The following is a 16,451-nucleotide window of genomic DNA, read 5'->3' as shown; positions in this document are numbered from 1 at the left end:
GTGCAGATTCCCCAGGCGGTGAGGACTCGCTGAGCGCCAGCAGACTGGCAGCGCTCACCGCCGCCGCGCTGCCACCTCTCCACCCAGCACAGAGTCGAGCTCACACGGCTTTTGGGTTCTCCAGGCACCCCTGACAGTAAACACACCCTTAAGTACGTCCTCCTTCCTAGGCAGGGACTGGGCTGAGCTTCTCCGTCTTCAGAGAAAAAGCAAAAATGCATTTGGCACCTGCTTGGATACTACAGAGTGAAGAACAACACCACAGAGCTTACTCGGGGCTAACACAGGAGAGCTGGGCCAGCCGCCCTCCCAGGAGGGTGCCCCGCGGGCTGCTGCTTCACGCAGCCTTGGTGCAGCCCCTCAGCTCCCGGGGGGTTACACTCAACTTACCAGGTGTCCCAGTCCAGCTGCACTGGTGAAGTATCCCACTGGATGTGTCCCTAAAAGCACCGATCCTAAGCAAAGAGGGAGGCATTGCTGCACAGAGGGGGCTGGGCGCAGAACCGCCAGCTGTGACGGCTCAGGGAGCAGCAATCCCGCAGACACTCCAAGAGGTGGCCAAGAAGTCACCGAGTCACAGGTCCTGCCCAGCACCATCTTCTCTGCTCAACTCAGGACCCACAACCTCTGGAAGCTGACACTGGTTTCAACTGGGCTGATCGTAACACTCAAACTAAGAAGGTGCAACCACACCGGCGGAGCTGAACCGTTAGCTCATCTCAGGAATATTTCTAGCCAAGAAAACCTCTAATTAATGCGATCCAGACTAGAGCAGGCTCTGGCTGCCCCAAGGTCGGCTTGATCTGCCTTACCCCGTGCTGCACACAGCAGCCAAGCAAGGCTCCGCCAGGACGGGACCCCTCGGCGGCAGCAGCAGGGCAAGGGGTGCCTTGGTGCCCCCTTCCCTCCCCACCTGCGGCTGAGCAGCTCTTTTTCTCCCACCACACTCTGTCCCTTTGGAATACAGATCAACCCCAGCCAGACTTCGAGGTAGGATAAAAAGCCTTTTTGTTCCAGTCTCCACTGAATTTTCACGCCCTGTAACTGCAGGAATGCCTGTCCCCTCACAACAGAGCCCTGTTTCGCTCCTGGATTTTTCCTGCCCTCGCTTTCCCTCCTTCTCATCTCCATTTCTTTCTGCTCTGCTTCACCCCACGTAATCTTCATTTCCTTTGCTCCTCGTGCTTCCTCCCCTCCCCTCCCCTGCCCGCAGCCCTGCGCCCCTTCTCACTGCCCTTGCTTCCCAGCGGCAGCTGCTGTCCTCTCCTTCGTCCCTGCGGCACCCACCCCTGGCCCGGGGAGAGGAGAAGCCCTGTCCTGGCTCTTCCCCCGTGACGCACTTCGGGGACTTGATTTTCACAGCACTGATGCTCTTGGCAAGCCTGTTCTCCATCCCCTACTCAGGTAGTTTAGCAGCACTGACGGGGGATAGAGAGACCCTCACACAGGTAAGGTCTTGGTTTGCTAAAACAAACCCATGTCTTAAATGAACCTCCAGGAGAGGAGCTTGTCTCTTCAGGGGTCTATAATTACCAAGCTTACCAGCGCATGGTATAAATAGTTTTCTTTATTGGCAAGTTTCAACTATGTGCTCAGCCTATACAAGACACAATGATGCAGAAAGTTCTTGTCCCAGATAAAAGATAAACACGGGGGAAGTGGGAGCTAAAGGTGAAGGACAGAGAGTCATACTTTTCAAGTATTACATTCCATTCTGTAGGTGTTACAAACAGGACGGAGGCTTAAAGAAGGATCTGAGTAAGATGGCAATAACCTGGAGACAAGATGCCTGCAGCTCTCGTGTCTTCCTGATCCCACCTGATTTTTAGGGCATTCCCTGGTCCAGGTCTGAAAACAAGGATCCAACAGGGTGTCACTGCGAGGCTCGCTCGCACGCCCGCGGGGCCGGCGCCTGGCGGGCTGCTGGAAGGGTTCGTCGCAGACCTTTCGCCTTCTGAATGCCAGAAACTACAGAATCCACGTAGTGCTTGGGAACGGCCTCTGCTGAGGTAGTTTGTTGGCCAGGCGAGCCTAAGCGCCAAAAGGAATTTAGCTGCACGACAAAACGTCTTCCTCTTTCTCCAGGTTCCTGACTCTTCTACACACTCATCAGAAAACACTCTGCGGTAACCCAGCAGCGCTGAGCCTGCCCTGGATCTTCAGAATCCCAAGGGAGGACAAATGGAGGTGAAGAAGGGTCAAAACAGTTCTGGAAAGACACAACAAATTCTACCCAAAGGGGCATGGTCCACAAGGAGGTGCAGTATCGGTATTTCAGTGGTTACCTGAGCACCTCACTCAGAGAGGCCCTCAGAGAAAACCAGCGAATTTTGGTTTGCCATCTGAATGTGCTATTTTAAAAATGTGTTTCATTAAAAAACATGTATTCATCATTAGTGCTTCAGAAGCAAAGAGGGCAGGGTGCGACCCAGCTGGGGAAAAAAGAAAGAGAAACACGTGCACTGCAAATTCACAAATATTTTCCACTGTATCCGCATGGGAAGGAAATTTCAGAGTTTACTCCCTGTACTGTGGGCTGCCACAGCCTGGCGGGGCTAAGGGGGAGATTTCACCCCGGGTCCCCCCGAACGCTGATCGTGCTGCTTTTCAGGGCTGGCTCTGCAACAGTACAGGGAAGATGATGATTTGGAGCCAGAGAACTAGGGTTCACATTTCCAGACAGCTGGAATACAGATTTGCTTTCTTAAGCCTGGGCAGCTAGGAAGGCTAACATACAATATTGTTTTTCCTACCGACACCAAAACCAACAGATCTGCCCAGAAAATTATCACCTCTAATTTCTAGGTTAGCGGCTTTTAATTCACATCCCCACCAACAGAAACTTGCTTGCAACAAAGTCCTTGTTTTGCTCCTGCAGACCATTAGTGCGCCCTACCGGCACGGTAACTCCTGGCTAATGACGTCCTCAAAGAATCAGCCTCGCTACTCGCCCCACCTGCCAATCATCCCTGGAAGCGATGCCTTCACCGCGCTTTGTACAGCTCCAAACCCACTGCTGGCTCTAAATGAAGATAACGAGAACACTAATGATAATACTCATTCTTCCAGCCAGGTCACCCGCTCGCTTTCCCACTCTGACCAAAACGCACCTCTCCAGCTGTTTAAAGAACAGATTTGCAAGGAGAAGGGAATAAACCACTACTGCAACGCTTACTCTGCTTCTGAGCAAAGAAGCAGGGTGACTTCTTAAAGCCCTTAGCACCGGGCTGAGAGCCAGGACTGTCTCTGATTTGAGCTTCCTCTGTGGTCTCATCTCCTCCTTCACAACAGAGGTTTAAAAGCCACTTATTTCCCACCAATGACAAGCAATGACATAAGAATTAGTTAGTATCTTGAAGGTGGTTTGGAAATACAAAATGCCAGTCATTATGACAGCTTCCCAAAGAGCAGAAGTTTCAGTACAAACGCATTCTATCTCAAATATTGCATGAGAAAAGAAACAAACCAATCCAAACCCAGAAGACAAGCTCGAGCTTTAAGCTGTCAAAGTTTAAATTTCTCCCTTGACTAGAACCTCTCACAGCTGCTAGAAAAAAGAACCTCGGTTCCCTCTGTATTCAGCAAACGCCAATTCCCCTTCCACCCTATTGTTGCTAATTGGGCAGAGATGCCCCCGATGGACTTGAGTCCATGTAGCAGCGTCACTGCCATGTCAGTGCAGCCCTGGGAATGCTCCTTGCCCTGCTGACGGATACTGCCGCAGAGCCAGAGGGAAAACTTCCAAGCGGGATCAGCCAGCAGGACAGAAAACTACCTAGCAGCACCAAAAAGACTAAGTTAATATCATTGCTCTGCCAGGTAATGATTAACTAAAGTCATCCTTTTACAGTTTGGAACAAAAATGCTGTAACCAAAGGGACATAAAAGTCTGTACTTATCTACTCAGCTTCTGGAGACAAGCAGATGCCTCAGAACAGCAGCAATAGCTGTTGTAACGCCTCCTGGCTGGGTAACGGCACTAACATTTAAATACGGCTACCAGTGAATTTCACTTCCATCCCCTCTTGAACTGGCAAAGAAAACCGAAGGAATAGCAAGCCTCCAGGAGAGCTCAGAAGATAACACCAGAAACAAGATGATGAGAACCACAAAGACTCGGCGCACCTGCCCCTAGAGACTGTCTCTCACTGGAATGTGCTCAATGCTCCAGAAGTCGATGTTAAGAATTACCCAGCTAGAGAACAACCTGGCCAAAAAGGCAGCCCCCCCCGAGCGCCTGGCTGTTAGCTGCTGGTCACGTTCTAACGAAAGGTGCCCAGTTCAGTTCGCTTTTCCTCTTTGTCCCTCAAAATACTTCGCCCTTTGTTAAAATGCTCTGGGTTGCTGGCCCGGCCCGCCCTATGGCGGTGGCCCCACTGGTAGCCGGGTTGATGCAAGGACATTTTTAGTTTGATCGGTTTTGACGTGGTCCACCCAGCTGCCTCCCTGCCACTTGTGCTAACTCCTCCTTCCAGCTCTGCTAGCTCCAGAACAGAACCCCAGCACCAAACGGCAGAGTGGGGGTTATCACAGCTTCAGCTGAGAAGTGCATGTAAGAGTCACTTTCCCAACTACAGACAAATGTGAGAACTTGGGTATCAGTTCTGAGCTCAGAGCTGAAAATAGTGCACACTCCTGCAGGAGGACTAGAAGTCCCTCAAGGGCAGAAGGGCAGTCTAAAGGAGAGGGAAGGAAACAGCTCCAAAAATCCCGCAGACGCATGCTTGGCCGTGGCAGCAGAGAGACTCTCCCAGGCGATGTAGTGCCTGGAGTATTCGCTTCTTCTCGCTCAGAAACGTGTCCCTGAAATCCAAAGCTTTTCTGTCTTCTAGGAACAGCTGAGCCGGTGTGCCTTGCCACCCAGCACCCGCTCTCAAGGACACCGCACCAGGGACTCTGCCTCGTGCTGTGCCTGTAGTGGGGCTCAGCTCTGCTCCCACTGGAAGTAATGGGACTTTTCCAGTACTTCCAGTGGAAACAGGGCTTTGCCCAGATGTTTACAGGCAGTAGCAGGACGAGGCAGCTCTGGCACACAACCCTGCGCGGCCAGGATGAGGAGGGCTCTGAACTGGGACAGACCTCACAACAACTGGAAGCACAAGGCAAGCTTTGCCACCTACAGCAAAAAGATTCTACGTAAGAGATGGACGTCTCAAACAAAAGGCGGTGACAAGGCGGTTTCAGTCCAACCAACTCACTGTCGGTCCTCTCAAGCCCTAACCAGTCCACATCACAAAACTATAAAAGCCTTAAATGAGCACGCTGCCAACTGCTTTCCTCTGGGTTACAAACACATGGGAGAACGGGGGAGATCGGCAACAGCAGGGACCAGCCCGGCACATCCTCCAGGTGGGGTGACACCCAGCACCACAGGATTTGATTCTCCTTAGAGTTTGGCCAGTAGCATGTATGGTATCGTCTACAGAAACTGTCCCACTGGATTTTAAAACCAAAACACAGCAGAATGTCATCATAAATAAGCAAAGTCTGTGTTAAAAAATTCTAAGTACACAGCATTTTCTCCAGTTCTGACACCTTTTTAATAGAAATCACTTGTTTAGGAAACAAATAGCACTTTTGTAATTTTTTTTTTACAATGTTTCTTACCTTGATCTTATTTTAAGTAACACTAGGAAGACCTCAATATCTTTTATTTTCCTTTTTAATTTAAAAAAGTTGGGTTTTTTCCCCCAGATACAAAGATTTTGCCCTTGCATAAAAAAACAGTGCCCAAAACGATGACACAAGGACTCACAAAGACTCACTGTATCTCACTGACACTATTACTTCTAATCTATACCATGCAAGGTCCCATCTACCTCTTTAATTAGACTGTCAGCCTGAAAAACAGCTTTTCTATTCCTTATTTAGTTCTTGTTACCAAAAGAAGAGAAAGGAAGTGAAAGAAAAGGACATTTCTCTGTTCAGTTCACACATCTGGGTCATGTGCTACTTTGTTCAGGATACCTTTGTTGTTTATAAATATAGAAAAGGGCTGGAATCTCATTTTCAAGTAATCGATGCACATTTTCTCTCGGGACACTCCGTCCAATGCTCCAAGCTGACCCTGGATTCTGGCCCTCTGTTCTCCCATTCCCAACACAGGCTTTCTGCATGAGTGTGAGGACCCAAACCCATTCTGCAAAGCATGTCTGTTGTTTAACGTGAAGAAACAGGATTAACCCAAAGCTGTTGGGACAGCAGATCCTCAGCCTGTACATGTGCTGGTTACTCAGTGAAAAGTCCATCTCCTTTCCTTTTGTACATCTCCTGTCTAAACAATAGTAAATACTGCTTATTTGATAGACTCGTCCCTTCTGGGCACTGGGATTTGATAATTTATAATTCTGTTTTTTTGGTTTAATAGTACTGAGAGTTTAGAAACAGGAAAAGCCCACAGGCTCTTTGGACTTGTTTTTGTTTTCCCCTAGCTAAACAAACTGTTCTGCAAATAAGGATTTGAAACCTGCTCTCCTCCCTCATCCCTGCTCCTCACCCCAAACAAAAATAAAACAAACCTATAGTGGCTGTGGAGGCTGCTGCAGGCACACACTGGTGTAAAATATAGAGAGAGTAAATATATTATTTCACTTGGCATGGTGCTGGCAAAGAACCCCCAGCTGGCACTATTCATGTAACATGATCCAAACTTTGCATGTACACACAGAATAAGAAGGATCAATTGGCAAACTCCGGTGCCGCCTGGCACAAGCATCTTCACGCTCTCTCTGGAACCAAAGAACTAAAGAATTCTGCACTTTCCAGAAGAAATCCAGTTTTGCTTTACTAGAGTTTCATTATTTTGCTCTTCCTCCTCGCCGCCACCTCCCTCGGCTCCTTCTTAACTTCACTGTGTTATTTAGTCTCATCGCCCTTGGTACAGTTCACCATGCAGCTCTGGGAAGGGGAGGAGGCTAAGGTGGAGGTGGCAGCATTAGTATTGTTAGTGGAGTCCATGCCATTGGAGATGGCTACTGAATTGACCTCAGAGTTTATGGGTTTTGAAAGGTCGATGCCTTGGATGAGGCGGATCAGCTGTTTTACCTTCTCCAAGGAGCTGTGCATCTCCTTCTGTTTTGCAAGGATGGTATTCTTCATTTCCATGCATTTCTGCAGCAAAACAGAAAAGCAGTAGTAAGTTCAGGCTAGTGAATCTACGAAGGTAAGAGAAGGAATACTGACATTCACAGATCTAAATCTAAGTACGCAGAAAAGACTGCGGCTACAATTTCACTTTCCCGGCCCAGAAGAAAAAGAATCTCAGGGCCGGGTTCACAGGAGAACTCATATTTGCAGGCTGAGGAATTAAACTGCCAGTACGTAGCTGTCACCTGGTACGGCCCCCTTTCATCCCAAGGTGTTTTGCAAATGAACGTAGACAGCTCCATCCTTTTGTGCTCCTTTTGAAGGGAAACTTCCAAGTGTATGCTCTTATTATTTTTTTCACTAGTATCGCATTGCTGAAATTTCTTTAGCTCAGATCTGCAAACTCAGGCATCCTACTGCAGCTGACTGCTGACAGCGTACGTGCATGCCACTAATGGGATACAGCCTTTGCTTTCACATACATTTTAGCAGGAACATCACTTCCTCCTCTCAATAAATAAAGGGGCACTTGAAAAGAAAAACAAGCCCTTCTTCACTTCAAAATCCTATTTGTGGCCATGTCTTTCTCTTAGAAGCAGTAGTAACCTAGCTAGCTCATCAGTTAAGAGTCTGGGTAAGTTAACTTTAAAAAAAGCCCACAAATGATGTTTCAGAGGTGAAAACCTGCTTATATCTATATTGGGAACTCTCAGAAAGGAGGAGATGGTAGCTATGTCTGTAACATTCAGGTTCTTACATATTTTAAACCTTTTACCCACGCTGATCTCCAGACACTGTTGCTTTCAGCTATACTGTTTTCGCACGCAGCTCATGGCATCAGAAAAACATCACAAAATTTAGACCAAACGCGTCTTTTTTGGACAGTTCCAATGAAAGTATAAACAATGACTTGGTCATAGAAGATAAACCGTTCCCCTTACCTACCGTCAGAACCTCACGTTAAGGGCTTACATCTGCCTGGGTACGCCACTGAGAAACAGTGTCAGTGCTCCAGTGCTGCTCAGGTTACACCCAGCTGCTACTAACCAGAAGATGACCAGTCTCCAGACCTGCTAACCAGCACCTCTCACCCCTTGTTTGCTCACAATCGTTTTATTTGTATCGTCAGCATTTAGGGGTCTATAAACACGGGACACTTACTTTTGTTCTAACAGGTAAAGACAGGCAGACCAGGAAGTGCATCCGTATTTAAAAAGAAAAGTACATACGTATGTACTTATGTATCCAGCCTTACAGATGCTGCCACACAGAAGAGATGTCAGTATTTTTCATTCCATGATGCTGACCGGGGCTACACTAAGTGAGCAGCTCACACCTTACACTGGCAACTCAAGATCCTGATTTGCATACTGAGGTGAGAAGAGAGAGCAAATGAATATGTATGCTCTAATTACAGCGCTAAACTAAGGTGGAAACTACAGCTTGTGGTTTGAAGTATGACATCGCCCAATTCATACCATGCCGGGGCATGCCCAGTGTCCGGCTGCTGACTGCTACGGCAACGCGTCAGCAGTGGAGAGTCGGTCATGAGCAAACGGTCACTCCTCTGTTAGGAAGGTCTGGAAAGCACACCAAGACTGTCGTTCTTATTACACAAAGAGGCCCAGCTACTCTTATTTGAGCGAGCCACTGGAGAATTTCACTTCCTTTACTGCCCACAGACAATAATGCTTCGAGTCATGTTTGTCACTAGCTGATATTAGAGGTCACTCTATGTCTACAATATATGGTCAGCATGGATCACGTGTAAGTGACTCAATGTAAGCACATGCTGCCTGTGTTTCCTTCTGGCTCCCCAAAGCAAAGCAAAGCAAAGCAAAGCAGAGCAAAGCAGAGCACTCACTCAATTCTCAGTAAATCCAGTGGAAGCCAGGTCTAACGCATGGAGTCCCTCTATTGTTTTCTCTCTGCATTCTGGCACCAGAACACAGGTGCAGAGTTTTTTGGGAGGGCAATACTCACCGTTATAGAATTGCTGAGCTGTTTAACCTTCTGCTCTAGTTGTTCTCTTTCCTGTTTTAAATCTGAACTCCATTTAAGTAGTTTCTGTTTTTCCTCTTCTTTTGCTGCGAAACGGAGTATTTAAAATGTTTCTGTTACAACAGCGGACAGAGGGTCTAAACCACTTCATGTAAAGAGGTTAATTGTGTTTAAAGTCAATTCAACAACTTGTGCACTAAATCACCCCCAAAATTCCACCTACATATACAAATATCACAGAAGGCTTAAGAAATATTTAGATCACTATTTTCACTTTGCTAGTGCGTAAGATTCTTCCCCTTTAATTTCCTTTTGTGAAGGAAGAACCATTCTATCCCATTCCCCCCAAAAAATCTTCCATTATTAGAAGTGAAACTAAAGTGTTCTCCATTTTCCTACCTGCTTTATATGCAATATATGAATGAACGATTGCTAAAGTTCCTGGCCATGGGATTGCTTCTTCCTTCTTTAGCATCTGAAAGAAAAGTGTTTGGAGATTTAGCTGGTATGCAATCTACCCCTAAAAAAGCAAGAAGGAGAGAGAGAAAGGAGGAAAGGCTGAGGGTTTTCCTTCATGGCTGTCATTAGCCTCAGCCCTGTTAACATGAAGCTTCACAGACCTGTTCTGAGATTTAACAGAGGGAATTATTCACAACTGTACTGTGGCTCCCACAGAGCAGACCTGTTTCTTACAAATGTCAGCATTTTCTCAAATTCCTTCCATAGCCACAAATAAAAGTCTACTAATGAAACTGAACAACTTAAAAGAGGACTGAAAGGATAATATATCTGAACTCAGAGCTGCCAGGAGACATAAACATTATTTCATGGCTCAGATGAATTGCTGATCTTAGTTGTTCTGGGAGAAAAGTTTTCATGGCACAGACCAGTCTCCACACCATACGTTCAGACATCACATTTCCTGGCTAGTAAACACAAAACTGTCCTATCTCCCTTTCTTATCAGAATCATCTCAACAGAGTTGTCAAACCCTCTTTATAGGGTAAACATCAATTATGTCTTCCAGATCCCTCCTACATACTCCTTCCCAAGAAGCTTTATTTTGACAGGAAAGACATGTATTTTTAATAAATGAATCAGAGAAGTGTCTCAGAAGATCGAGGACTCGGTCACTTTACAGGGAAATTACTCAGATTCCCACCCGCCCAGTTTTGTGGGAACCTATCATGGAACTATGAAGAGGAAGGACAAGGTGAGAGCAGGCAAGGGCAGGAATAGGGAAGTGCTAACGCTCCCTCCTCTCTTGAAACTACTGACCAAGCCACTTGAGTTTTGCATTTTCATTCTTCTGAACAGTACGTCAGGCTGGGTTTTTGTGTGACCATCTGGCTAACCGAAGGGCACGTGGGCGACCAAGCAATATGCTGTGTTTGACAGAACACTAACAGCTTCAGGCTGCCGATTATCAGCAATCCTTCCCAACTCCGGGAGTTCCACGGAAGGGTTAGGAATACAATAGTTTACTTCTCTGTGTTGTAATCTCAATGCAATTATAAACAAAATATTAAAATATAATCTGTTCACTTCAATTGTGTACTTTCAGAGAGGGATCTGGAAGGAAGAACCACCCAACTGTTCGCCCATCTCATTATACTGATGCTAGATGATATTATTAAAGAGATCACTGAAGACAACCTCCCTGATGTTTGATTTATATGAGCAAACAAACAGGGGCTTGTATTTGCTCTATCTATTGAGGGAGGCTTGTGCAAATGTTTTATTTATTTGTCCAGAAGAATATACTAATGGCTTTTGAAGAAACAACGAGCTTAAGATGAACAGCAAAATTTCTATGGGTCATAAAGAACCTTTCCCAAAAGTTTGCGTGCTTTGGCCCAGAAAAAAAGAGTAAAAACACAATGGTAACAAATAAAAGACCCAAATCTGGGAGCAAGGCCTAACAGTTTTGTAATTGGATGCATTCCAGCCGAGGTAATTCACATTCACACAAGCCTTATTACAGATCAAATAGGTTTGCTCCGTGTCAGGCTGTCTTGATTTAAGCAAGCCAAGTGAACCGGTTATTTTAACCCTGAAAAACCTTTACAGCGCATTGTATATCACTCTCCCTGTCTGTCAAACAATACCTGGTCTTGACATTTGGGACAGATCCACATGCCCTTGGGAATGGTTTTCAGAGGCGGGTCCAGACAGTCCAGGTGATAAACACGTGAACACGTGTCACACATCAGCAACTGCCCGCTTTTTCTGCAAACACTGCAAAAATCCTCATGGATATCGCCCTATAAAATTCAGGGGACGGGGTGTGGGTGAGAGAGAGAGAGAAGGCAAAAAGTGAACTTCGATCTCTGACATCACATTCTAGTTGAATACAAAGTTTACAGCACAAACTACTTCTAAGGGGATTCCAAATGGGCCAGCTCTTTGCAGGCTGCGAAACAGGAAAACCAGGCAGGATGGCAGAAACACTGACAGCTGTCCTCCCAAACACTCCCTCTGTCCTCCCAAGGCAAAACCATACAGCAAACACTCACTACCACAGCTTCTCTTAAACAAGGGCTACCCCACAGCCTTTCTTAAGATTACCCCTTCACCCTGCCTATTTTCTTTGGCTAAGGTGATAAGCAACCCACTTTCTTAACCCTTCTCATTTCTGGATGTAAGCCCAACTCCGCTGCAGGAATGCTGCCAAGCTGAGTCTTGCCAGTAATGGTATCTAAGAAACCCCAACCGAGTGACTTACAAGAACCCTGTCAAGATATTTAGGTCACCTTTAAAAATGAAACTGGAAGGAAGAGGTGTTGTGCTTGTAAATGAAAAAGAACAAAATTAATTATGTTCCGAGACAACTCTTTTTACTGCATGTTCCGAGACAATTCTTCTTACTTCACTTAGGTTACCTCTAATTGCACCAAAAAAGCCGTGACTCAAAACTTCTCATTCCCTACAGAGTGGGTTGTGTTTCACCACTAACATAGGCTGAGAGCCAGGATGAAGGAATACCGAGAGAAATTGTTCTAAGTAAGGGAGTTTTAAAAGAAAGTACTGAAAACACTACTGGCAGCATCTCTTAAACAAACTAGGTTTAGTGACTACTGCATCACCATCAGAAAGAATTATTCCTACAGCCATTAACTTCCCAGAAAGGTAGGTCTGATTTTTGTCACTTTTTCTTCTCTCTCTCTCCTCCTGTTACTCTCATCTCATGCTTGGAGTGGTGGTGGTTGGTTGTTTTTCTTTGTTTTTTGGATATTTGAACAGAGAGGTGTGAAAGAATCATCCTCCTGCTCCCCAGCCCTCTCCATCCTCCTGCTCCCCAGCCCTCTCCATCCTCTTGCTCCCCAGCCCTCTCCATCCTCCTGCTCCCCAGCCCTCTCCATCCTCCTGCTCCCCAGCCCTCTCCATCCTCCTGCTCCCCAGCCCTCTCCATCCTCCTGCTCCCCAGCCCTCTCCATCCTCCTGCTCCCCAGCCCTCTCCATCCTCCTGCTCCCCAGCCCTCTCCATCCTCCTGCTCCCCAGCCCTCTCCATCCTCCTGCTCCCCAGCCCTCTCCATCCTCCTGCTCCCCAGCCCTCTCCATCCTCCTGCTCCCCAGCCCTCTCCATCCTCCTGCTCCCCAGCCCTCTCCATCCTTCTGCTCCCCAGCCCTCTCCATCCTTCTGCACCCCAGCCCTCTCCTCTCACCACCTGTCCTGGCAACTTGACGTATTCAGTGCCCCACCTGGAGTCCGATACAAGCAAGATGGGCAAGGCCGACAACGTAAAATGCATGTGTGGAGTCAAACTGCGCGTATGAGGCAGATCCGCGGGTGCGAGGCTTCGTTCTGATCCCACAATCTTGTCACATGTGTGAATAAGTTGTATCAATTTGGAGGGACAGCAGATTTGGCTGGGCACTTACACATTAAGTTGCCAGGCAAGAAAAATGACACTAATCTCTTACTATGGATAAAATATTAAACATATTAGAAGAATGACACACAAGCAATCTGCTTGGGTTTCTGCTTCCTGGCTCTACTGCTGATGAGGCCTTCCGTCAAAGGGAAGGTTATTCTTCTCTTAATTCTCACGGTTAGTGCTGATGTCATGTGTTGTAAAGGATCAATCTTCTGCAAATTTTCAGTGCCATGTTTTGGTTGTTAACTCCCAGGTATCACTGAGAGCTGGGTTAGGGTATTACTTCATTCTTTAATACCAAAGGGTTCCTCAATGTTAAATGAAGAACTAAACGAACAACATTTCATGCCTCTTGTGATCTGTGTAACCAGGCTGGGAAGAACTCCTTTTCCCCTAGCATGCACTCTGTGAGTACAAGGAAAAGAAGGCAGGCAGAAGACACCAACTGAGCTAAACCAAAATCCTCTGTAACCTAAGGAAAAATTTAAGGGGAAAATCCTCACATTTTAGATTAAAATTCTCATTCTAGACAATGACATGCGCTAAGATGCTTTGGTTGCCACAGACTACACGATGGTGCCTGGTAACAGGCTCAGGTGCAAAATGATTGATTTGCTGAGAACCAAACTTGTTTCGCCTAATACTCTGCAGAAAGAGACGTGTGTAGTTGCTTTCTGAGGGGGAGATACTCAGAAATTTAGACTCAGAACCTTCTAAACTGAATGCTGCAGAACCTGAGGTGACACAGCTGGTCAGTGTGCAGTGCGGCTGAATGCATCGCGATGACAACATGCACGCCCCAAATCCACAGCCCTAGCTTTGGTCATGCAAAATTCAGGGCATTTCCTCAGAATTAATAGCTGGCCTTACCAAAATCCCAGTCACCATTTGATTCCAAAAAAATGCCCCAGGTTCTACAGACAGTTAATAAATATATGCTAAAGGGGGGCTGGGCTTGATGTTGTGACATGAACCCCACTAATCCCAGCTTATGGAGCAGCTCGGGGAGGGGGTATGGGCAGAGCTCCTGAGGCTGCTCTTACACATGCTACAGGCTTAAGAGACTGAAGAATTTTGGAACAGAGACCATGAAAGGTGATTTAACATTGCTTTTTGCTCTACTTCCTCCACACCAAGAGACCAGGAAAACAAATGAAAGCTTTCTGGACAGCTAACAGTTTTCTTCAGGTTTTTTTTTTAAAGTGTCTGGAGCAGCAGGGCCTGACTTCAGGCAACAGAACTAAATAATAACAGTATCAAATCAGAAGTATATGTAGTTTGTGTCTTTGAATATGTAATATCTATATTTATATGTATGTTCCACTGCAACAGCATGGGAGAAGTAAATACTCTGCAACAGGAATTGTTCATGGCCATATAAATAAAGAGGATCATAATGTATGATGTAAGTGAATTAAGTTATCAGAAGCAATAATAATTCTGCTATTTCCTAACTTTTATGGGCTTGACTGCAATGTGGATGTTCCCTAATGCTCCCCTCAACTGAAATGTTGTTTTGATATAAAAAGTTTACTACTAAAAAGACATCTTGTGACCACAGACTTGAACCATCACTAGAACAAGAGATTTTTCCACTGTTTTTACTGCTGAGTAATTGACTTTCAAAGGCAATTGCTACCTTCCAGGTGAACATGCCACGACTGTGTGAGGGAAAATCACACATAACCAAGTGGTTTACAGCTAATTGCCAAATAGAAAAAAAGAAAAAAAACCCACAGAGTTTTGCTCAGTCCTGCCTACTGCATTACTTCCTTCCTTTTCCCAGGTTCTATTCCTTCTTTCTACCCCTGCATCCTTATCACCAATCCCATCTCCAGTTCCTGCTTTATCCTCCCTTCAAAATTTATCGCTGTCATTCAGAGAATGACAGCGGTAAGGAAAGGCAAGAAGGCTGCTCTGGGCCATGGTGCCTGGCACCAAGTGCTTGGCCTGATCTGTAATTTTCATAGGTTGGCTAAAGTCAAAGATTACTCAAGTGCTAAATACCAAATTCCCATTCTAAAGCCTATAGGAATTAGGCCTTCTCAGCAAATTAATGCAAAAGTATTTTAAAGATGGGCAAAACTGCAGTTTTCTTCTGTATCTGAGGAACCGCTAAACTGTTTTAACTGAAACTTCTGAAACAGCCTTATTTACTCAGGCATGGCTTGTGCTTTCATTTTTAAGTCCCCAAAGCTGGAGGCTGTCACTAGAGACAGTATTTTCTGTCTGATATAAAGAGACTTTTCCATAGCCACATCACCTGGTAACAAGGCAGACCCTCTTCAACACGACATGGCCAAATGAAGTGATCCTGCCTCCTCTGTATGCCCAGACACTCATTTCTGTCCCCTGCATGAGGCTGGCACAAGCATGTGTGTGCCTATAAAATTAACTGGATTAGGGCACAGTCTTGGCTAAGACTAACAATTTTTAGTTATGCCAGTTTCCTTATGGAGATCAAAATGTGACCTCAGATTTATCAGTGCTGGAACAACACAGGAGGCATTTCAGGGATGAGAAAAGACTGCTTGTGACAGGCAGGACAGTTCCTCTTGGTGGTAGCACCAGTCATAAACTGTGGCATGAGCATTCCAGTGTAGCCTGCATTCTGCATGTAATTAAGCTGCAAGCTCCTTAAATCCCAGAGATCTACTTTTCCTCTTTGTCTTCACCTCCAGCATGACTCGCACTTGGTGTTTAAATATATAGTATTTTTCCAGCATTATATAGCACTTTTCCAGCCAAGGATGCTAAAGGTTTTTACAAGTATTGCTAAGTTCTCAAAACTTAGATGGGAAAAGGAAGCACCATGCCAAATGTATAAAAGGGGGAAAGCGAATCACAAAAAAGGGATGTAACTGCACAAGTTTATCCAGCAATTTCATGAGGACATATTAACACAAGACTACCTTCCAGCTCGTGATGGCAGTGGGAAACCACTCCTCTTTTTATGGTTAGCAAGTAAGAATTATAACATGTAATGACAGAAGAAGAGGTATCGTATTTACTATGTTTCCAATATTTTGCTGTCTCTGAAGGTTCAAATTTTGCATAATAGTCTTTGAAATATATTTTCTACTTTTACATGTATTTTATTTTATACAGAATTCAATACCAAATATTTCTGAAAAGTCTTAACAAATTAGGCCAATTGATAGCAAATATGCATTGAATGGGACCTTGGGATAAAGTTCATTCAAAAAATTAAACCCACAAAAACGTTAGTGCTGTTGTATATGTATAAACCAAACAATTTGTCGGGAAACATGTTTAAGGAGATTTCTATATGATTCTAAAAGAGAAAGAAGGTTACTGCGCTATATTATAATACACTCGGGTAAGAGAGAATGTTAATTACCTGCTGCATAACCTTACATTGTCTCCTTTAAAATACTTTTATTTTCATTAATTAATGAATATTAAAGCAGTCCAGAATCCAGGCCCAAATACTATCCAAATTCAGAAAATTCAGGGCATTCAGA

The 16,451-nt window shown here is 45.4% G+C and overlaps 1 protein-coding gene across 4 annotated transcripts in view; it reads right to left on the bottom strand.

The window, feature by feature from the left end:
- Window positions 1-5,467: 5,467 nt before the first annotated feature.
- Window positions 5,468-16,451, bottom strand: part of PHF21A (PHD finger protein 21A) — a 132,387-nt gene continuing 121,403 nt past the window's right edge. For all 4 annotated transcript variants that reach the window (XM_037395401.1, XM_037395400.1, XM_037395402.1 and 1 more), the window contains 4 exons: window positions 11,196-11,351; window positions 9,487-9,562; window positions 9,070-9,173; window positions 5,468-7,110 (listed from right to left, as the gene is read on the bottom strand). In XM_037395401.1, the coding sequence (XP_037251298.1) occupies window positions 6,856-7,110; window positions 9,070-9,173; window positions 9,487-9,562; window positions 11,196-11,351 (591 nt within the window). In that variant the 3' untranslated portion in view covers window positions 5,468-6,855. The remainder of the gene's footprint in view (window positions 7,111-9,069; window positions 9,174-9,486; window positions 9,563-11,195; window positions 11,352-16,451) is intronic.

The sequence above is a fragment of the Falco rusticolus genome, chromosome 7, assembly GCF_015220075.1.
Source record: "Falco rusticolus isolate bFalRus1 chromosome 7, bFalRus1.pri, whole genome shotgun sequence".
NCBI lineage: Eukaryota > Metazoa > Chordata > Aves > Falconiformes > Falconidae > Falco > Falco rusticolus.
Note: the sequence above shows the minus strand (reverse complement) of the source record. Positions and strands in the feature narration are given on the sequence as shown.